We start from the raw sequence: 21,466 nt of genomic DNA, 5'->3' as shown, positions 1-21,466 counted from the left end.
CTTTTATTACCCTTCTATTTTTTTTTTCTTCCTCCAGGTCATTTTTCGCGACTCGTGAAATTCTTGATCTTTTTATCAACAATGAAAAAACTGTAAACAGAGAAATGATAGTTTGCTAACCTATTCAACTCAACACAACTGTACACGTGAACCATTCGCTATTTCATTCGCGTGAACCATTCCTTGCTAATATACAGAGCTTCTAGCCATTCAACGATTCGCGGCACAGAACCATGGAAATATTCAGCCAGAAAGATTACTACCCGACCCCATCCTCGAATGTTATTAGCTATGAGAGTGATTGCACGCCGAAACCAGTGAATAGTGCAGATCTGCCTGCTTTAATCGTACATCTTTCTTCCCCTTCAGAAGGCGTGGACTATAGCGCATTCGCAGATTTCTTCCTTATTTATAGGAATTTCATAACGCCTCAAGATTTACACGATTTACTCATCTACAGATTTAGGTGGTGTATTAGGGAGATCACCACAAATGCTAAAAAGGCCAAGAGAAGACGAATTGGAGAGGTGGCCCTAGTGAGGACGTTTGTATTATTAAGACATTCCATATTGAATTATTTTGTTCAAGATTTTCTACCAAATATTACCTTAAGGCTCCGGCTGATCGAGTTTTTGAACGATGAACATATTGCACAGTATCCCAAGATAATTTGCAGTTGTATAATCAACTTGAAAAAAAACTGGGTACATTGCTCCAAGTTGGTCTGGGAAAATATTGAACTAAATGAGCCAGAAAAACTAGACTTTGATGCATGGTTACACTGCTCGTTGAAGGATTTTACGCAACTGACAAGCTCACATAAAAGAGGAAGCCGACTGAGTATCTATGCGAGACAAAGCGTCGCTAGTCCTGATTTCCGTAATCGAAGCGTTTTGTCATTATATAAAACTTCAGATATATTTAGACTTCCGGAAAACCAGCAGTCTTCAGAACCTCCGAAGAGCCAGAGGACGCCCTCAATGCTCTTATTTCCTGATAACACATCAAACGGATATTCAAAGCACCGAATAGTGAAAGAACCGCCCGTTGATATAGAAAGCGAGAAAATATCGGACAACACGCGAAAGATAAGCCACTTGTCCAAGGTAACCCTCGTGTCCACATTTATGAAAGGTGTAGACTATCCATCATCATATGCAGTGGATAAAATAATGCCACCCACACCGGCTAAAAAAGTTGAATTCATTTTAAACTCGTTATACCTACCCGAAGAATTGAATGAACAGAGTGGAACCCTACGAGGCACATCAACGACATCGTCTATAGATGATAATAGTAATACTAATAGTAGATCTAACACATCCTCGATGTCCGTATTACATCGTAGTGCTATTGGCCTTTTGGCCAAGTGGATGAAAAACCACAATCACCATGATAGCAGCAACGATAGAAAATTCATGAATACTGTCAATCCAGCGAATCAAAAGCCTGAAATGGATGCATTTGTTAAGTACGTCGTATCAATATCATCACTCAATAGAAAATCTTCCAAGGAAGAAGAAGAAGAATTCCTTAATTCAAATTCTTCAAAATTTGACATCTTAAGTGCGAGAACTATAGATGAAGTGGAGTCCTTACTGCATTTACAAAATCAGCTAATAGAAAAGATTCAAATACATACAAATGGCGACCAAGGCTCTACGGCAGATGTGAATGATAAACTTCGAGAACGCATGAATGATATAAAGCTTCTACAACGAAGTAGCCTCAAACCAAGTAATGATAATTTTAGTGCTATGGACAATTTGGACCTTTACCAAACGGTAAGTTCAATTGCCCAATCCGTCATTTCCCTGACTAATACTTTGAACAAGCAACTCCAGAATAATGAGCCAAACATATTACCATCGCCTTCTTATGATGCACTGCAACGAAGAAAAGTAAAAAGTTTCACGACAGCTCACTACAATAAAGGGAGTGGCAGCTGCTCAACAGAAAGTATGAGACTTTTCGATAAAGACGCCAATTTTCCACCTACAGAGGAGAATGGACCTCAAAGGCTCTTATTCCATGAAGCCGATAAAACCAACTCGGACACAACCCCAAATATGACACCAAGGAAGAAAAATCATTCACAATGTCAAAGAAGCATGACTTCTTCACCTTTGAAAAATATTCTACCTGATCTCAAAGAATCATCGCCCACAGATGTTAGTCGGGACGGTACGGAATCGATCTCATGTTCATATGATTCTGAGCTGTCATCCGGTTCCCCACCTAGAGGCACCATAACAAAGGACTCAGAGAATGTCAACCACATCATAAATAACACAAACACTCGAGCTTTGAAAACGAAAACTGGGTTTCTAAATTTGAGAGAGTTTACGTTCGAAGATACCAAACCTCTTAATGAAAATAAGAAAGTCCTTGACGAAAAGAAGAGTACTATAAACAACGTTGAAGGAAACGGCAGTAATGAAGAAAATAACGAAACACAACGCAAAAACATGGAAGAACTCGATGACTTTGTAGATGCATCATTAGATTCAGATAATTGTGATTTAGGCAAAGTCAACAAAAACTCTCCATGCAACCGCGTGGCTAAACAGGCAGTTGTCAGACCTGCTAGCGGAAGAATAAGTATTTCGAGGGTCCAAAGTATAGCAATAACACCAACAAAGCACTTCTCCATTGCAGATCCTGAAATTAACAATCCGAAACCCATTATAGAGGAAATAAGTGAAATAGAACCCCTCAACTTGGAATATAGTAAAGGAAGTGGTATATATTCTGATACTTCATCCACTGTTATCAGTATATCAACAAGTAAGCTTTTTGAGTCTGCTCAAAACAGTCCCATGAAAAAAACTCGAAGTCCACAGAGAGAATTGCCGAATGGCAGCGTAATGAGCGAATCTAATAGGATTAGATTATCCATAGCACCCACAATAGAATCTGTTGTAAGTGACTTGGATTCAATTACCACGGGCAGCACGATGGAAACATTCGAAACCTCTAGAGATTCACCGGTGCCGCACCAGAGAGTAATAAATTTGAGGGAAGAATATCAAAGAGGAAATCATGACATGATTTCAAATACGTCTTCATTGCATGAATTGAAAACAATTGATCTAAGTGATTCCAATAATGATCTTGAAAGCCCAAGCCATCAGGTCGAAAACAATAAATACTTTTTCTCACCGGATGACGGTAGCATCGATGTTGCCTCTCCAATGAAAAACGTTGAAGAATTGAAAAGTAAGTTTCTGAAAAATGACAGCGATATTATCAGCAATGTAACAGAAAGTATATTAACAATGGATGACATCGGCATCAATGATGCATCAAGCGCTCGGAACACGCAAATGGTTAATGGTGAACAGGCTTTTTCGGGCACTCTGAATAAGAAAGATTTGAATAAAATCGCCAATATGCTCGATGATTCAATCAATGGCGACCCAATAACCGTAGCATTAATGAAACTGGAAGGTACATATAAAAAGATACCAGGAAAGCCAGAAAATACAAAAAGTAGCGATGCTATTCAATTGAAAACAAACAAGTTGGCAGATGAAGTGGAAATGCTGAACATTAACAATTTGCGGTCATTCCCGAATAGTCCTGCAGAAAAAAGGAAATCTTTATTAATAGAGAGAAGAAGACAAACTATTATGAATATTCCATTTACTCCCGATCAATCAGAGAAGGGAGATTTCACTACCTCTTCACCTGAAAAGACAAACTTGTCCGGTAATGTTGATGTCCCCATTCAAGCTGCACAGATTCAAGAGCTGGTCAGCCAATATGAGATCCACGATTCAAGACTGATGATTTCTAATAATGAAAACCACATTCCGTTTATCCTGATGTATGATTCGCTCTCTGTGGCGCAACAAATGACTCTGATAGAAAAGGAGATTTTGGGAGAAATAGATTGGAAAGACTTGTTGGACTTGAAGATGAAACATGAAGGCCCACAGGTTATAAGTTGGTTACAACTATTAGTGAGAAATGAGACGTTGTCCGGTATAGATTTAGCCATCTCGAGATTTAACCTAACTGTGGATTGGATTATCTCGGAAGTTCTTCTTACCAAAAGCTCCAAAATGAAAAGAAATGTCATCCAACGATTTATTCATGTTGCGGACCACTGTAGAAAATTCCAAAACTTTAATACATTGATGGAAATAGTCTTGGCATTGAGTTCTTCAGTCGTTCAAAAATTTACTGGCGCTTGGCGTTTGATTGAGCCAGGTGATTTACTAACTTGGGAGGAACTAAAGAAAATTCCATCATTAGACAGAAACTATGCTACAATAAGAAATCTACTTAACTCGGTAAATCCACTCATGGGATGCGTCCCCTTCATCGTTGTATACCTTTCGGACTTATCAGCAAACGCGGAAAAGAAGGACTGGATTCTAGAAGACAAAGTAGTGAACTATAATAAGTTTGACACCAACGTTCAAATAGTTAAGAATTTCATACAGAGGGTCCAATGGTCCAAGTTTTACGCTTTCGAAGTTAACCATGAATTGCTGAGTAAATGTGTTTACATCAGCACCTTGACACAAGAAGAGATCAAAGAATTATCTACGTGAGGAAGCAAGCCACAAACCTTTATTTTCCAAGAAATCTTTATTTTCGTCGAAAACTTTGCATATAAAATACATAGAATGAGGCATATACATTTTTGATCATAGGATGAAAAACGTATGAAATAATTTATAATTGTAGATCATACATGATCCAGTCAAAAGGGAAATTAACTTCAAAATAAAAGCAATGATTCTGGCTGTTGGCTTATTACGGTGAAAATGAAACACCAGTAGGGTAATGATTTTTCTTTTTTGAAAAATTTTCCGATGAGCTTTTTTGAAAAATTTGAAAAAGTTACTTGTATATAGGCAGTATTTGCATCTATTTTGCTCTTTCTTTTGGTGATAGTTTCTTGTTAGAGATCTACAACAGTGGGAATATATCGAGAAAATATGTCTGACGAAATTGTTTGGCAAGTTATTAACCAAAGCTTCTGCTCTCATAGAATTAAGGCACCTAATGGCCAAAACTTCTGCAGAAATGAATATAACGTGACTGGGTTGTGTACCAGACAATCATGTCCGCTAGCCAATTCCAAGTATGCCACGGTGAAGAACGACAACGGGAAGCTGTATTTGTACATGAAAACACCTGAAAGAGCACATACTCCTGCCAAATTGTGGGAAAGGATTAAACTCTCCAAGAATTATACCAAGGCTTTACAACAGATCGACGATCATCTACTGCATTGGAGCAAGTTTTTCCGCCACAAGTGCAAACAAAGATTCACCAAGTTGACGCAGGTCATGATAACAGAGAGACGTTTAGCATTAAGGGAAGAGGAAAGGCATTACGTTGGTGTAGCACCAAAGGTCAAGAGAAGAGAACAAAACAGAGAAAGAAAGGCGCTGGTAGCTGCCAAGATCGAGAAAGCCATCGAGAAGGAGTTGATGGACAGACTAAAGAGTGGTGCTTACGGTGACAAACCATTGAACGTTGACGAAAAGGTTTGGAAGAAGATAATGGGTCAAATGGAAGATGAGAATTCCCAAGACGAGGAAGAAGACTGGGACGAGGAAGAAGAAGAAAGTGACGATGGCGAAGTTGAGTACGTTGCAGATGATGGCGAAGGTGAATATGTTGATGTGGATGACCTAGAAAAATGGTTGGCTGACTCTGATAAAGAAGCGTCTAGCGCCAGTGAGAGCGAAAGTGACAGTGACAGCGACAGTGATAGTGATGAGGAAGATAAGAATAACGCCAAGAGACGTAAGAAGAACACTAGCTCTAAGGCCAAACGTCCAAAGGTCGAGATCGAATATGAAGAGGAGCACGAACTCCAACATGCTGAACAAGAAGTGGCCCAATAAGTTTACATATAATACAAAAACGACATCACATAATTCTCCTGCTTCTATTATTGACTGAACAGGATTTTTTTCCCACGTAGACTGGGCAACGTACTGTATCATATTAACAACCAGTTATAAAACATCTTCAATTCTTTTACTTGTATAAATACATAAACATTATTATATTTGTAAAAGCGCCCATTCTGTAATACTTAAAATTCGTACTAAATGTTTCAGCACTATTCAACAGTCGTTAGCATAATAATACTCAGAACCAAAAACCTTGACGCTGTCGACATAGTGTATAATATAAGCATATTCTCGATCACGTGATTGGCTTTTTTTTTGCCAAAACCTAAACTTGCTTAATGCCACTAAGTTGAGGAAATTTATTATCAACAATTTGGCAATTCAAAGTAAAGACCGCAATAAAGAGCCAATAACGTCAAATAGAAACCACATTCGAAGCACTATTTCATTAATTGATTCTTTCATCACTTGTTTTTTACCATGAATGATGATAAAAAGCCCCCCCAAAAAAGGAAACCGGGGGAAGATGACACGCTTTTTGATATTGATTTCTTAGAAGATACTGTTCCTCCCTCTGGGTCCCATTCAAAGATTACCAGCTCCCACACTAGTGCGAATCATGTGCCACCGAGCCATATATTTCCCGAAGAAACCATTGATTTAGATGCTGATGATAACATTGAAAACGATATACATGAAAATCCATTTATGAGTAACAATGACGATGATGGAATGTCATGGAATGCCAATAGATTTGACTCTAATGCATATCAACCTCATCCGCTGAGTGCGGGAAAACCTGCCGGTTTTTTTACTAGGTTTGGGAATGGCCTCAAAAACGCCTTTACATTCAAAAGGAAGAAAGGCCCTGAGAGTTTCGAAATGAACCACTATAATCCGGTGACCAATAATGAATTAGATGATAGCTATTTGAATTCGAGGAATAAGTTTAACATTAAGATCCTTTTTAACCGGTATATTCTAAGAAAAAATGCTAGTGACGCAGAGGGCAACGGAGAACCAAGAGTCATTTATCTTAACGACCCCTCGTCCAATTCCTCGTTTGGTTATAGCGATAATCATATATCCACCACCAAGTATAACTTTGCCACTTTTTTACCTAAGTTTTTATTCCAAGAATTCTCCAAGTATGCCAATCTGTTTTTCTTATGTACATCCGCCATTCAACAGGTGCCCCATGTCTCACCAACCAACAGATACACAACCATTGGTACTTTGCTAGTAGTGTTAATTGTCTCTGCGATGAAAGAATGTATCGAGGATATCAAGAGAGCCAGTTCCGATAACGAATTAAACAATTCTACAGCAGAAATATTTTCAGAAGCACAAGATGACTTTATTGAGAAAAGATGGATCGATATTCGTGTCGGCGACATAATAAGAGTAAAGTCTGAGGAACCTATTCCCGCTGATACCATTGTTTTATCGTCCTCGGAACCGGAAGGTCTCTGCTACATAGAAACTGCCAATTTGGATGGTGAAACAAATTTAAAGATCAAACAATCAAGAGTGGAAACTGCAAAGTTTATTGATGCCCGAACATTGAAGAATATGAAGGGAAAAATTGCTTCTGAACAGCCAAACTCCAGCTTGTATACATATGAAGGTACCATGACATTGAATGATTGCCAAATACCGTTATCACCAGAGCAAATGATTTTAAGAGGTGCAACTTTAAGAAATACCGCTTGGATATTTGGTTTAGTTATCTTCACTGGTCATGAGACCAAACTAATGCGTAATGCTACTGCAACACCCATCAAGAGGACCGCGGTTGAGAAAATTATCAACAGGCAAATTATTGCATTATTTGCAGTCTTAGTCGTGCTTATTTTGATCTCGTCTATTGGTAACGTTATCATGTCTACTGCAGATGCCAAACATTTATCTTATCTCTACCTGGAGGGAACCAATAAAGCTGGGTTATTCTTTAGAGATTTTTTAACATTTTGGATTTTGTTCTCCAATTTGGTCCCCATCTCTTTATTTGTTACAGTTGAATTGATCAAATATTATCAAGCTTTTATGATAGGTTCGGATTTAGATTTATATTATGAGGAAACTGATACCCCAACTGTTGTTCGTACGTCCTCTTTGGTTGAAGAACTTGGTCAGATTGAATACATCTTTAGTGACAAAACAGGAACGTTAACTAGAAACATCATGGAATTCAAATCTTGTTCTATTGCAGGCCACTGTTATATTGATAAAATACCTGAAGACAAAACAGCTGCTATGGAAGATGGGATTGAAGTTGGTTTTAGAAAATTTGACGATTTGAAGAAAAAATTAAATGATCCCTCTGACGAGGATTCACCTATCATCAATGATTTCCTGACATTATTAGCTACCTGCCACACTGTCATTCCAGAGTTCCAAAGTGATGGCTCTATTAAATATCAAGCGGCTTCTCCTGACGAGGGTGCTCTTGTTGAAGGTGGTGCGGATTTAGGGTATAAGTTCATCATTCGTAAACCAAATTCCGTAACAGTGCTAGTAGAGGAAACCGGCGAGGAGAGAGAATATCAATTATTAAACATCTGCGAGTTTAATTCCACTAGAAAGAGAATGAGTGCCATATTTAGATTTCCGGATGGTTCAATAAAGTTGTTTTGTAAAGGTGCAGATACTGTCATCTTGGAAAGATTGGATGATGAAGGTAACGAATTTGTGGAAGCTACAATGAGACATTTGGAAGATTATGCATCTGAAGGTTTGAGGACTCTGTGTTTGGCCATGAGAGATATCTCTGAGGGAGAATATGAGGAATGGAATAATATTTACAACAAAGCCGCCACGACACTAGATAACAGAGCTGAAAAGCTAGACGAAGCCGCAGACCTAATTGAGAAAAATTTGAATTTAATTGGTGCAACTGCTATTGAGGATAAATTACAGGATGGTGTTCCAGAGACCATTCGCACATTACAAGAAGCGGGTATCAAAATTTGGGTTTTAACTGGCGATAAACAAGAAACTGCTGTCAATATTGGTATGAGTTGCCGGTTACTGAGCGAAGATATGAATTTGTTGATTATCAACGAGGAAACCAAAGAGGACACTGAAAGAAATTTGTTAGAGAAGATCAATGCTCTCAATGAGCATCAATTATCAACACATGATATGAACACTTTGGCACTTGTCATTGATGGTAAATCACTGGGCTTCGCTCTGGAACCAGAATTGGAAGATTATTTGTTGACTGTAGCAAAACTTTGTAAAGCAGTTATATGTTGTCGTGTATCCCCATTACAAAAGGCTCTGGTTGTTAAAATGGTAAAGAGAAAGTCCTCTTCGCTGTTGCTAGCGATTGGTGATGGTGCTAACGATGTTAGTATGATTCAAGCCGCACATGTCGGTGTCGGTATTAGTGGTATGGAAGGTATGCAAGCTGCTCGGTCGGCTGATATAGCTGTGGGCCAATTTAAATTCTTAAAGAAATTACTGCTGGTTCACGGTTCGTGGTCCTATCAAAGAATTTCCGTCGCAATCCTATATTCATTTTACAAAAATACAGCCTTATACATGACACAGTTTTGGTACGTTTTTGCAAACGCATTTTCCGGCCAATCTATTATGGAATCGTGGACGATGAGTTTCTATAACTTATTTTTCACTGTTTGGCCCCCTTTTGTTATTGGTGTCTTTGATCAATTCGTTAGTAGTAGATTACTTGAGCGTTACCCACAATTATACAAATTGGGACAAAAGGGCCAATTCTTCTCTGTCTACATCTTTTGGGGATGGATCATAAATGGATTTTTTCATTCTGCGATAGTGTTTATCGGCACCATATTGATTTATAGATATGGATTTGCCTTAAATATGCACGGTGAACTGGCTGATCATTGGTCTTGGGGTGTAACTGTCTATACCACAAGTGTCATTATAGTACTGGGGAAAGCTGCCTTGGTGACTAACCAATGGACAAAATTCACTTTAATTGCCATTCCTGGATCCCTTTTATTTTGGTTAATATTCTTCCCAATTTATGCTTCTATTTTTCCTCATGCAAACATCTCAAGAGAGTATTATGGTGTGGTTAAACACACATATGGGTCCGGTGTATTTTGGCTGAGTTTGATCGTTTTACCGGTTTTTGCTCTAGTCAGAGACTTTCTATGGAAGTATTATAAAAGAATGTACGTGCCGGAAACTTATCACGTTATTCAAGAAATGCAAAAGTATAATATAAGTGATTCAAGGCCGCACGTTCAGCAATTCCAAAATGCCATCAGGAAAGTGAGACAAGTGCAAAGAATGAAAAAACAAAGAGGGTTTGCCTTTTCACAGGCTGAAGAAGGCGGTCAGGAAAAAATCATCAGAATGTATGATACCACTCAAAAGAGAGGTAAGTACGGTGAATTGCAAGATGCTTCTGCAAACCCATTTAGTGATAATAATGGACTCGAAAGCAATGGCTTGGAAAGCGCAGGTCCCTCTATTGAAAATCCTTTTGCTGATGATACTCAAAGTGTCAATAAAGTCAATTCTTCAAGAGATGATTTTTCATTTGATTTATGAATTGCAAAAGCAAACAACATGAAGCAAAAAGATAAAAATAAAAAAAAGAAAAGTCATCAGTATCATTAGTAAAATATGTACATTCATCATAATATATCCATTATATAGAAGTTATAATAGTAAACCATCATTAGTTACATGTAAAAAGAAAGCACCCTTCTGCTCATATTTTCATTCCTCTTGCGGTTTATTCTGTTGGGTGCGTACTTTGTGTCTTCTTGGTCTCTGCAACACATGTACATCTATAATTTCGCCCAAGTTAATAACAGGTTTGTACATGAACTCTATCACAGGTTTTATGTTCTCTTCCACCGGCACATCCAGAGCATTTGAATCCTCGTTTTCTATTAATAGATTAAGCACTTGAGGTTGTTTTTCTATTTTCCTAGTTAGCAACGTTTTAGGGCCGGAATTTAGTGAAGAACCATTCATTGTTAACGTTTGGAACATCAAGTAATGCCTTATGTTAGCAATGTTCTTGATATTATTAATGTATATGTCCAGTTCCCACTTTTGTTTGTAGCGCAACTTGTATTTAAACTTAGCCAATCTTGTTACAGCCTGTACATGAGAGGTTACCATATCATCTGTGTAAGCTCCCGCAAAAAGTTTAGGCAAAACTTTTGTTTGAAAATCAACTGAATGCCCAATTCTTATTTTACTGAGTACAGAAGTGATGATTTCGGGGGAGGCTAGTTCATAAAGAATCAATAGCAGGTCCTCCTTAATCTCATCACAAAGGTTTCTCTTATCCTGTTGAGATAAATATATTCTTGTGTTCGGTGATTTTAAGCAAATAATAGAGTTGTTTGATAATAATGGTGCTTCAAATATAGTTGCATCGGATTTGTTACTAATGTTATCACTGCTCTGAAGAAGCTGCTTCCGGTTGACGAATATGCGTAAAGGCAGGACCATATCCTTGGCTATTTTCACGGTTGCTATGCTTGGAGCCATTGTTCGCGGTGACTAGGCAATCTGACTGACCGTCTTTCTCTTTGTGCTGTCCCCTTTCACCCTTGCAATTACCTATTTGCATTACTTTTTCTTTCCCTTCTTCATCTTTTCACTTGATCAAAAATACCAAAAGAAGTAAGTATATTTTTACATTGACGCACTGAAAAAGTACAGAGAAATGCCATATATATATATATACATTTCTCAATGCCATACTACATGCTTGAAGAAATAAAATACGGTGATAATGATAACTAAAGAAAGAAGATCGAGGGCCTCGTTACGGTATTTGGACATGAAGTTTACATTTTTTCTGGATACTATCAACGAATTTTCCAAGGACAGTAAACTTTCCATTTTCCTCATCGTTTCCTTTCTGGAGGCCAGTCTATCCTTGCAAAAAGCCACTCTTTGCTCTAAATCTTGTAGTTTAGCGACATTTGTATTTATAGTATCGGTTAAACGTGATTCAAATGATTCGGGGTTTTTCTTGTCGAAATCTTGTTGCAAGTTCATCATGTAGTCTTCTTCAACGAGTTCTTCCCATCCAATGGTCAGAGATCTCAAGTCCCTCAGCTCTTTAATGATCTTGTCAAAGTTGGCAATTTTTTTAGCCAGATCATTCTCATCTTTCAGGACTCCATCCTTCAATTTATGCTTCAGTAAATTTTCGGTCTGCTGCAGCTGTAATCCAATATGACGTTGGTAATAGTCCAATTCGTCAGAATTCAACGAAAAATTGGAACTGCTGTACTTTTTGTTGTCGGGAGGTTCAAGTGGATCAACGGCCAATGTCTGCGGGAATGATGAAGATGACGACGACGACGAGGAACATGACGACGACAACGAACATGAGGTAGTGCAGACGTTTTTTGAAGAAAGTTCATTGGGATCATCAGCAGCAGGAGAGGATCCGGAAATAACGGAGGACTTTGAATTCTTGGCAAAGGGCGAAGATGAAACTTCTCTCTTTGGAGACATTTCAAGATCATGATAAAGTAAACTTTGTAACGATATGTCTGTCTGCGAGCTGGAACTATTGTTGGAAATGTGCGAATGCCGTATGGAACTGTCTTTGGAAGGCTTGCTCATGGTATTGGGCAATATGGGGTTGAAAGGCGGTGCAAGCGTAGATGGTTCTTTGGACTGTGCCGATGAAGAGGGCTCCATCGATTTCAAGAACCGATGGACCAGTCTTTTCTTATCCTTAACGAACGACCGAGAGGGCGATTTAACACTGTCCCTATCGTTATGCTTATAATGGCGATGAGCAGGATGCTGCTGGTGCTGTACCTTCCTGGGTAGAGGCAAATGGTCTTTGGCGGCGGTCCCACTGCCGGGAGCATTCGATAATGTACTATGCTGCGGGAAGCGACCCTTGAACGTAGCGACCACGTTGAAAGGGTGCTTTGGCGAGAGCCCAGAAGACTTCATTGTATCGAGACTTCGTACTTTATCCGGTTCAGTATTGAACATACAGTCACTAAACATGGCCGTCGAGGCAGACGTGTAGTCCGGAATAACTTGACGATGGAGTTTATGGCGAGCATGGTGGTGTTCCATTTCGTACTTCTGCTCCTTTTCATGCAATGCAGCCAGATTACTGTGGGAAGCTTGCCATCCTGCATTTGGTTTAGTTTCAATCATGGAAACGGACTTATGATCAAGCGCAGCATCAGCTCCTGCGACATCTTTCACGTCTGCACCTGTACTGCTTTCACCATTTTCTGGAGTAGAACGCTTAGTTTGAGCGTTCTGCATTTTTTGAGCAACTACTGGACTGTGTACCAAACTTTCACGCCAGTCTACTTCTTTCTCACTCTTTGGGGCAGTATTCCAGAACAATAGAACAATAGCTCTTAGATGATCCCCTTATTTTATTTCAAAAAAAAGTCATCAGGGCTATTTTGAATTTTAGTTAGGTTATTAGAAGAACTTTTAGGTTTCATTGAAAATATTAGAAAATTAAAAAAGGTCCTTATTCGATTTTGTGGCCGGGTTACGGAATATATTGTTTACCATTCTTTAGGGTTCCGATAGCATGAAAAAAAGAGAAAAAAAGAAAAGATTGAAAAATTCGAAAACCTCGAAGATTAGTAGTAGATGATGAGAATAGGGTCTCTCTATAGTAGAGCTTTGCAATTTTGATACACCACCTCTTTGAAACTCGGCCGTTTGTTCTGATCCTGCATACTCAATTCCTTGATTTATAGGGAGCTATCGCCTTTTTTTTGCCCTCTCTTCTTTTCTTAGCTGAAGACGTTATACCAGTTTGGTGAGACGATATATTTTCCATACGATACCCTTTTGTTCTTCTTTCTATAATTCATCTTAACTTTTAAAAACGAAAAAAAAAAAAAATTGTAACTAGTATTCCGGCATGTCTTTTGAAGTAGGTACTAAGTGTTGGTATCCCCATAAAGAACAAGGCTGGATAGGCGGCGAGGTCACCAAGAATGAGTTTTTTGAAGGTACGTACCATTTGGAGTTGGCATTGGAGGACGGAGAGACTGTGTCCATTGATTCAAATAGCTTGGAGAATGACAATCATAATCCCGCTTTACCAGCACTACGAAATCCACCTATCTTAGAATCCACTGATGACCTGACTGCGCTATCATATTTGAACGAGCCTGCGGTGCTGCACGCCATAAAAAAAAGATACTTGGACTCACAGATATACACATACTCCGGTATTGTTCTTATTGCTGCAAATCCCTTCGACAAGGTCGACCATCTGTACTCCCGCGAAATGATACAGAGCTATTTCAGTAAGCGTAAGGATGAGCTGGAACCGCATCTTTTTGCCATTGCAGAGGAGGCCTATAGGTTCATGATTCATGAAAGGGCTAACCAGACGATTGTCGTGAGTGGTGAATCCGGCGCTGGTAAGACTGTATCTGCTAAATACATCATGAGGTACTTTGCCTCCGTCCAACAGAGCAACAGCCGTGAAGAGGATATGGAAATGTCTCAAATTGAAAGCCAAATCTTAGCCACTAACCCGATAATGGAAGCCTTTGGAAATGCCAAAACCACCAGAAATGACAACTCTTCCCGGTTCGGAAAATATTTGCAGATTTTATTTGATGAAAATACTACTATCAAGGGTTCCAAGATTAGAACGTATCTCCTGGAAAAGTCCAGATTAGTCTACCAGCCGGAAACAGAAAGAAACTACCATATTTTCTACCAAATTTTAGAAGGTTTACCGGAGCCGTTGAAACAAGAATTGCATTTGTCATCTGCCAAGGACTACCATTATACCAATCAAGGTGGAGAACCGAATATAGCCGGCATAGACGACGCTCAAGAGTATAAGACAACCACAGACGCGCTATCATTGGTGGGCATAGATCACGAGACTCAGCTTGGAATTTTCAAGATTCTTGCCGGCCTGTTACATATTGGTAATATTGAAATGAAAATGACCAGAAATGATGCATCATTATCATCCGACGAACCAAACCTGCAAATTGCATGTGAGTTGCTAGGCATCGATGCCTTCAATTTTGCAAAATGGATTGTCAAAAAGCAAATCACTACAAGATCTGAAAAAATTGTCACAAATTTGAACTATAACCAAGCATTGATTGCCAGAGACTCCGTGGCAAAATTTATATATTCTAGGCTTTTTGATTGGTTGGTAGACAACATTAATAAAACATTATATGACCCTGGTTTGGACCAACAAGAGCAAATTTTTTCCTTTATCGGTATCCTAGATATTTATGGGTTTGAGCATTTTGAGAAAAATTCGTTTGAACAATTTTGTATTAACTATGCCAATGAAAAACTACAACAGGAATTTAACCAGCACGTTTTCAAATTAGAGCAAGAAGAATACGCCAAGGAAGAAATCGAATGGTCTTTCATTGAATTCAGCGATAACCAGCCTTGCATAGACTTGATTGAAAATAAGTTAGGTATACTTTCCCTGTTAGACGAGGAGAGCAGACTACCATCTGGATCAGACGAATCATGGACTTCGAAACTATACTCTGCGTTCAGTAAACCGCCGGCAAATCAGGTTTTCTCCAAGCCAAGGTTTGGGCAAAGTAATTTTATAGTGAGTCATTATGCTATTGATGTTGCATATGAAGTGGAAGGCTTCATTGAAAAAAATAGAGACACTGTTTCTATCGGGCACTTGGACGTTTTCAAAGCAACCACAAACCCAAGTTTCAGACAAATTTTGGATAATAGGGAATCTAAAGCAGTTGATGTCTCTCAAGAAGAAGATATCAGAAAGAGTACAATGATCCCAACAAGATTGAGTCAAAAGAAGCCAACATTAGGGTACATGTTCAAAAAATCCCTGAGCGAATTGATGGCTATCATCAATTCCACCAACGTTCACTACATTCGTTGCATGAAACCGAACTCTGAAAAATTACCCTGGAAGTTCGATAATTTGATGGTCTTATCTCAGTTGAGAGCATGTGGTGTATTGGAAACAATCAGGATCTCATGTGCGGGGTTCCCATCAAGATGGGCTTTTGACGAATTTGTTCTAAGATACTTTGTCCTGACAAACTATGATCAATGGAGTACGATTCTTTATAATTCGGACCTTCCAAAAGAAACAATCGTTAACTTCTGCCGGTCTGTTCTAGATGCTTCTATCCCTGATGCCGCCAAATACCAAATTGGTAATACCAAGATTTTCTTTAAAGCAGGAATGCTTGCATACTTGGAAAATTTGAGAACAATTAGAATGAACAAAATTTGCATTACAATACAAAAAAAGATGAGGGCAAGGTACCATAGGAACCAGTATCTGCAAATAATAGAATCAATAAAAAAATGCCAGAATCAAAGCAGGAGCCTATTAGTCCGTACAAGAGTAGATCACGAACTAAAGACACGAGCTGCCACCTTACTCCAATCCAACGTTAGGGGTGTATGGAAACGTCAATGTTACAAGGATATTATTAGTCACGTTATAAAGCTGCAGTGCACCATCAAAAAAAAATTAATCCTCAATGATATTAATAGACAGTTCACGAGCATGGCGACAATATGCATTCAAAGGTGTATCAGATCATATGGACATAAGACGCATTACAGAAAGATGAAGAGGAGCTCTGTATTCGTGCAGAGCGCCATTAGAAAGCAGTTGGCCCAACAAATATATATAGACTTGAAGAGGGAAGCTGAAGAGCGCAATAGTAAGATGAATTGTGGAATTGGATTATTGGAAGAAGCTATTGAATTCAAGAACTCGTTTGTCCTAAATTTAGAGGCACTAAATGACTCATACGCAAGATTGACACAATTGCTACAGGGTGATTTGTCTAACGTTCCTTCTAAGGAAAGACAAGAATACGAAACGTTAGTGAATGGTTATAATGACAAGATTATCAAACTGAAAACATTACAAGGCGAAATAGCAAGCACTGTGGATAAAAAAAATGCCTTAAAGGAGAGGAAAAAGAATCAATCCTCTCTTATTCAATCGCATTTGCAAAGTCCGGGTTCTACCAAAAACAACAAACCCTCAAGATTAAGCGATGAAATCAGGTCAATGAAGCAAGAACTAGCGTTTATTGAAAATGTCATAGCAAAAGATTTTACCGCGACATATTGCACTAGTAAAAACAACAAGATGAGAGGTTTAGGAATTATGGGACAGCAGGGAAGGTCAAAACTAGTCAACGTGATCCGTAGAGAATCGGGGAACCCTGATCTGCTAGAATTACTAATGGATCTAAATGGATACACACTGGAAATTACAGAGGGCTACTTGAAAAAAATCGACGTCACTGAAGTGGATGAAAATGATGTTCTGGGCCCTGTACAAGTCATTAGTACGATTGTAAATAGGTTAGTGAGAAACGGACTGTTGATTCAAAGTAGCAGGTTCATCCCGAAGATCCTGTTGACTATCGAAAGCATTGTGATGAATTTGTCAAAAGACCAGAACATGGTTGGCGGCATCTTTTGGCTAAGTAATCTCTCCAGATTCCCTTCATTTGTTACAAATGAGAAGACACTATATGATGGGAGCGGCAAGGACGAAAAAGATAAGTTAACACTGTTATATTTGAGTGACCTGGAGAATGAAGTCGTCAAAGTGCTTGACAAGATTTATTCGATTTGGTTAGTCAAATTGATGAAACACGCCTATGTGAATATGAATATAAGCGAAGCGATGTTAAACGAAGAAACATTCAAGGACCCGAACGATGAAAGGTTTGCTAAAATATTTGCTTTTTTTGATGAGTTTGATGCGGTTATGTATAAGCTTCAAGTTGGCGATTTAATGCGTACAAAAATTTACAATGATACCTTGAAGTATTTGAACGTGATGCTATTTAACGATCTATTAACCAAATGTCCCACATTGAACTGGAAATATGGGCATGAAGTAGATAAGAGTATAGGGCAGTTGATAAGATGGTTTGAACCAAAAATCGAAGATGCTCGTTCCAACCTAATTCATATGGTACAAAGCGTTCAAATCTTACAGTTGAAAATGAACAGTCTAAACGAGTTCAAGCTACTATTTGATTTCTGGTATGCTTTGAATCCCGCTCAAATACAAGCAATCCTGTTGAAGTACAAGCCCATTAACAGAAGCAAAGTCGGAGTACCGAACGAAATCTTGAATTATTTAGCCAACTTGGTGAAAAGAGAAAACTCGTTATTGCCTGGAAAGATGGAAATCATGCTCTCTATCGAATTCGATACTGTCAAAAAACGTCTGCACGATGACACCGATGCGATCCCTCGCAGCTTCAATGTAGACGATTTGCCCATAGTTAACAAAATTATAGAATTAAGTTTAAAATAGAAACACCAAAGTACATATACGCGTATATGTCTATATAATCAGTAATATGGAAAGCCCTATATGTATATACTATATACTTATGTAGTATTGCAGGCAGTTTTTACCGGCTGAAGTGAATGGCAATGGGAACAATAATCACAACGAGCAGGATAATAATGACAAGAGCTAAACACAGTTTCATCTTCAAATCCTTATACCACATGGCTTTCCTCACTTTATTGGCACCCCTCTTGAAACCCTGCGCAGAGACTGCCAAGTTATCGGCTTTATCTTCAATTGACGTCAACCTTTCACCTCTTTCTGCGACTTTATTTATGTTATCTCTCATTATCCCCACGGTATTATCGATTTCCTGGAAGAAAAACATGAAAAAATGTACATACACCGTATGCGTATGTACATCAATGTCATAGACAGTTAGTAAAACGCTTATTTCCTAGGCAGCTCTCTGCGATATTCCGTACTTACAGCTTGCAGTTCAGCAGTTTTAGACTTGGACTGAACATTCTGTGGCCGTTCTTCATCCTGCTCGGATAGAGTATATGGGTCAAAGGGAGTAGAAGACGACATGGACAGTGAATACGTTGCCTTTGCTATGTCTTGGCGCCAAATCACGGTGATTAATCAATACTTGGCAATCTTTTATACAGATGCTGTAAGAAAGACCCTTAAAAAATGCGGTTACCCTAATGTTTACTGTTAAAGCAGTGGGAAGAAGCATAATAATGACTGCTGTTTTGAAGTCTATCGGCGATTAAACGGTGTAGAGAGGAGCGATTAGAAGCTGGAGGTTGATTATTTAGACTGTTTCAGCACTGTAGTATGGTAGACACGCAAAAGAGGAAAAAAGTGCTTGCAAAGGCGGCTGCCAGCGCTTCCATCCCGGCAATCAAGGGTTCTGTTCCGTTGGACTCGTTCGATATAAAGATCATTCAGTACAAAAACGCTCTTTATAAGCTGAATGAGTTGAGCAGGCTGCTAAACGTACTGGTGCCGCACTTGAAGAAAAAGAGAGACAACGACGAGTCATACACAATCATCCCCCTCGTCAATTTCATCTTGTCGCTTTGTGAGGGCCCTATATTTAATGTAAGTCCCGTATTGGCCAAGAGATACCATCTACTCTGTCGGTTTCAGTTGGTAAAGCTTAACGACGTGCAACAGAGGCTGTCAACCAACTTTATTGAAGTGGAAGGGTGGATGTTCCCGGAAGATGTACCTCTAGATCACTATAAATCATGTATTTACAATAATTCGCTGCAGTGGAAGATTCTGAATTCTCTTTCCTGTATTGCGCAGAATGCTATCAGTATTTACAATGCCAAATTGAGGCAAATTCTATTGGAAAGGGATGCATATAAGGCTCGCTCACTTCCGTTTGACACTTCGATCATCGAAGACTTGTTAAACCCGGTCGAGATGTCATTGATCCTGGATTTGGCAGTTTTAATCAACGATCCTATAAGAGACAAGTCGACTTATTCCTTTTACAAGTTGCAATGGCAAGTCATGGAAAAATTGAACTCGTGTGTTCATCTTAAAATCTTCCCAATTCTAAGAACCTACTTCAACCAATTGCAGAAATTTTCGGAAACAAGACCGGTTTCTCTGCCCAACTTACAAAAGGATCTACCACATTGGGAATGGACTTTGCACAGGATTTACACCTTCCAGTTACGAGTTTTTTCAGTGCTGTGTGTCATCATTAGTCTATCTAGGCAAGTTTTTTTGCCGAATAAGCGACACTTCTTGGATATCAAGGCAAGGTTGTCCAGCGAAAACACGTATCATTATGATTTGATAATCAGTGAGCTAGTGGCGTTATTGTCTCCGGAGAGTAATGATCATACGACTTTGCTGGAATTGCAAGAGGATTTGAAGTTCTGGACCCAAACGACTCTTGCGGATAATCACTTATTAAGAACGCCTATTTTCCATCTTCAACCCGGTTTGATCATCGAACTGTTCAATAATCAGATCAGCAAAATCATACCGAAACTGAGATGTATTATGACACTATTGTCCAATTGGATGGATTGCTGGAAATATATCGAAAAAAATATCAAAACCTTTGATGATTCGGATGAGGACTTACAAGTGTTGCTGAAAGAAAAGTTGGAAAGAGATAAAACTATGTATTTAGGACGCAAAAACGCGAAAAGTAGGTTGAAGAAAAAACCGTCAATTACAAAGCTATCAGCCTCTCCTTCTCCGTCTCCATCCCCCGTGTCTTCAGCAAGCCCCTCAAGACAGGCCTCGTTAGAGAGCATAAGGACGAGGGCAAGAGTGCACCTAGCCTCAACTTCATCAAGGTCAAGGTCTCCCTCGTTGTCGCCTATAAGAACAAATTCCAACCACAAAGGTGTAGAAACAAAGAAGGCGGTGGTGTCTCCGGAGAAAAGAAGAATAGTTAACGGGGGAAGGCCAAGATCTTCGTCTTTACAATCATATACGAACAAACAACAAACGACGTACCTGAATTCTACAAGACATCCGTCAATAGTTCCACCTCAGAGGCCCAATAGTCAAAGATCCAATTCTTTGCAGGCTTCCACGATGACCTTAAATCAAAAAATCATCCAGGACACAGTCCGCCATCTGATGAACAAACCCGGCTCTACGTCCAATTCGTCCACGTCCTCGTCCCTAGCACCCTCACCAAAGATATCAAGCATAAGTAACTCCTCATCAGTGAAATCATCGAGCACTTTGACAATCAATGGCAGTGATACCTTAGCTATAGAAACACTGACTCTGGATCCAGAATCGGGCTCCGGCGGGGTATTGATCAAAAGAGTGAGATTCGCTGGTGTAACGCCAATGACGGATGCAGAAAACCCCAAGCCGACAAAGATGGGGTGGTACAAAAAGCCAGCAGTTCTACATTATCCGCCGATACCTGCCTCGGCGGTGATCAAGCCATTACAGAGTAAGTCTAGATATAACACTCTAAGACAAGAAGAGGGGTTCACTTTCAGAAAGAGTCTTCGAGATGGACTAGAGTTGGAAAATGGCGAATCTAACTCAGAAACTACAATGATGCCATTTGGAATCGAGATCAAGGAATCTGCGGGCCATAGAATAGCCTCTAAGATCAGAAGTAAATTGAGGTAGCTTCTCACTTACCAAAAGCACGCCTTCTTATGTCCCTCGTAAAGAAGAAAAACAACATACCTAACACTATGCACGTTCTTTATTTGTTTAATAATTCAAAAAAGTACTTATATTTTCTTATTACCTGGTTCTAGCGTATTATTGTAGTTATATACGAAGGCAGGACTCCCGC

At 39.1% G+C, this 21,466-nt stretch overlaps 8 protein-coding genes across 8 annotated transcripts; 5 read left to right on the top strand and 3 right to left on the bottom strand.

Annotated features, from left to right (window-relative positions):
• Window positions 1-233: 233 nt before the first annotated feature.
• On the top strand, window positions 234-4,562 carry LTE1 (mitotic regulator LTE1; the record flags this gene model as incomplete). The annotated part of the gene is made up of 1 exon (XM_056230492.1): window positions 234-4,562. The coding sequence occupies one exon, from the start codon at window positions 234-236 to the stop codon at window positions 4,560-4,562; it is 4,329 nt and encodes a 1,442-aa protein (XP_056085851.1).
• A 390-nt stretch (window positions 4,563-4,952) lies between these two features.
• On the top strand, window positions 4,953-5,870 carry MAK16 (ribosome biosynthesis protein MAK16; the record flags this gene model as incomplete). The annotated part of the gene is made up of 1 exon (XM_056230381.1): window positions 4,953-5,870. One exon carries the CDS (start codon window positions 4,953-4,955, stop codon window positions 5,868-5,870), a length of 918 nt encoding a protein of 305 aa, XP_056085850.1.
• A 492-nt stretch (window positions 5,871-6,362) lies between these two features.
• On the top strand, window positions 6,363-10,427 carry DRS2 (aminophospholipid-translocating P4-type ATPase DRS2; the record flags this gene model as incomplete). The annotated part of the gene is made up of 1 exon (XM_056230270.1): window positions 6,363-10,427. One exon carries the CDS (start codon window positions 6,363-6,365, stop codon window positions 10,425-10,427), a length of 4,065 nt encoding a protein of 1,354 aa, XP_056085849.1.
• A 171-nt stretch (window positions 10,428-10,598) lies between these two features.
• SAW1 (DNA-binding protein SAW1) lies at window positions 10,599-11,384 on the bottom strand (the record flags this gene model as incomplete). The annotated part of the gene is made up of 1 exon (XM_056230158.1): window positions 10,599-11,384. One exon carries the CDS (start codon window positions 11,382-11,384, stop codon window positions 10,599-10,601), a length of 786 nt encoding a protein of 261 aa, XP_056085848.1.
• Window positions 11,385-11,588: 204 nt separating this feature from the next.
• FRT2 (Frt2p) lies at window positions 11,589-13,145 on the bottom strand (the record flags this gene model as incomplete). Its single annotated transcript, XM_056230047.1, has 1 exon — window positions 11,589-13,145. The coding sequence occupies one exon, from the start codon at window positions 13,143-13,145 to the stop codon at window positions 11,589-11,591; it is 1,557 nt and encodes a 518-aa protein (XP_056085847.1).
• A 619-nt stretch (window positions 13,146-13,764) lies between these two features.
• MYO4 (myosin 4) lies at window positions 13,765-18,180 on the top strand (the record flags this gene model as incomplete). Its single annotated transcript, XM_056229936.1, has 1 exon — window positions 13,765-18,180. One exon carries the CDS (start codon window positions 13,765-13,767, stop codon window positions 18,178-18,180), a length of 4,416 nt encoding a protein of 1,471 aa, XP_056085846.1.
• A 100-nt stretch (window positions 18,181-18,280) lies between these two features.
• Window positions 18,281-18,750, bottom strand: SNC1 (SNAP receptor SNC1; the record flags this gene model as incomplete). Its single annotated transcript, XM_056229825.1, has 2 exons — window positions 18,281-18,532; window positions 18,649-18,750. The coding sequence occupies 2 exons, from the start codon at window positions 18,748-18,750 to the stop codon at window positions 18,281-18,283; spliced, it is 354 nt and encodes a 117-aa protein (XP_056085845.1).
• A 252-nt stretch (window positions 18,751-19,002) lies between these two features.
• Window positions 19,003-21,294, top strand: GIP4 (protein phosphatase regulator GIP4; the record flags this gene model as incomplete). Its single annotated transcript, XM_056229714.1, has 1 exon — window positions 19,003-21,294. One exon carries the CDS (start codon window positions 19,003-19,005, stop codon window positions 21,292-21,294), a length of 2,292 nt encoding a protein of 763 aa, XP_056085844.1.
• Window positions 21,295-21,466: the final 172 nt, after the last annotated feature.

Source organism: Saccharomyces kudriavzevii, assembly GCF_947243775.1.
Source record: "Saccharomyces kudriavzevii IFO 1802 strain IFO1802 genome assembly, chromosome: 1".
NCBI classification, from domain to species: domain Eukaryota; kingdom Fungi; phylum Ascomycota; class Saccharomycetes; order Saccharomycetales; family Saccharomycetaceae; genus Saccharomyces; species Saccharomyces kudriavzevii.
Note: the sequence above shows the minus strand (reverse complement) of the source record. Positions and strands in the feature narration are given on the sequence as shown.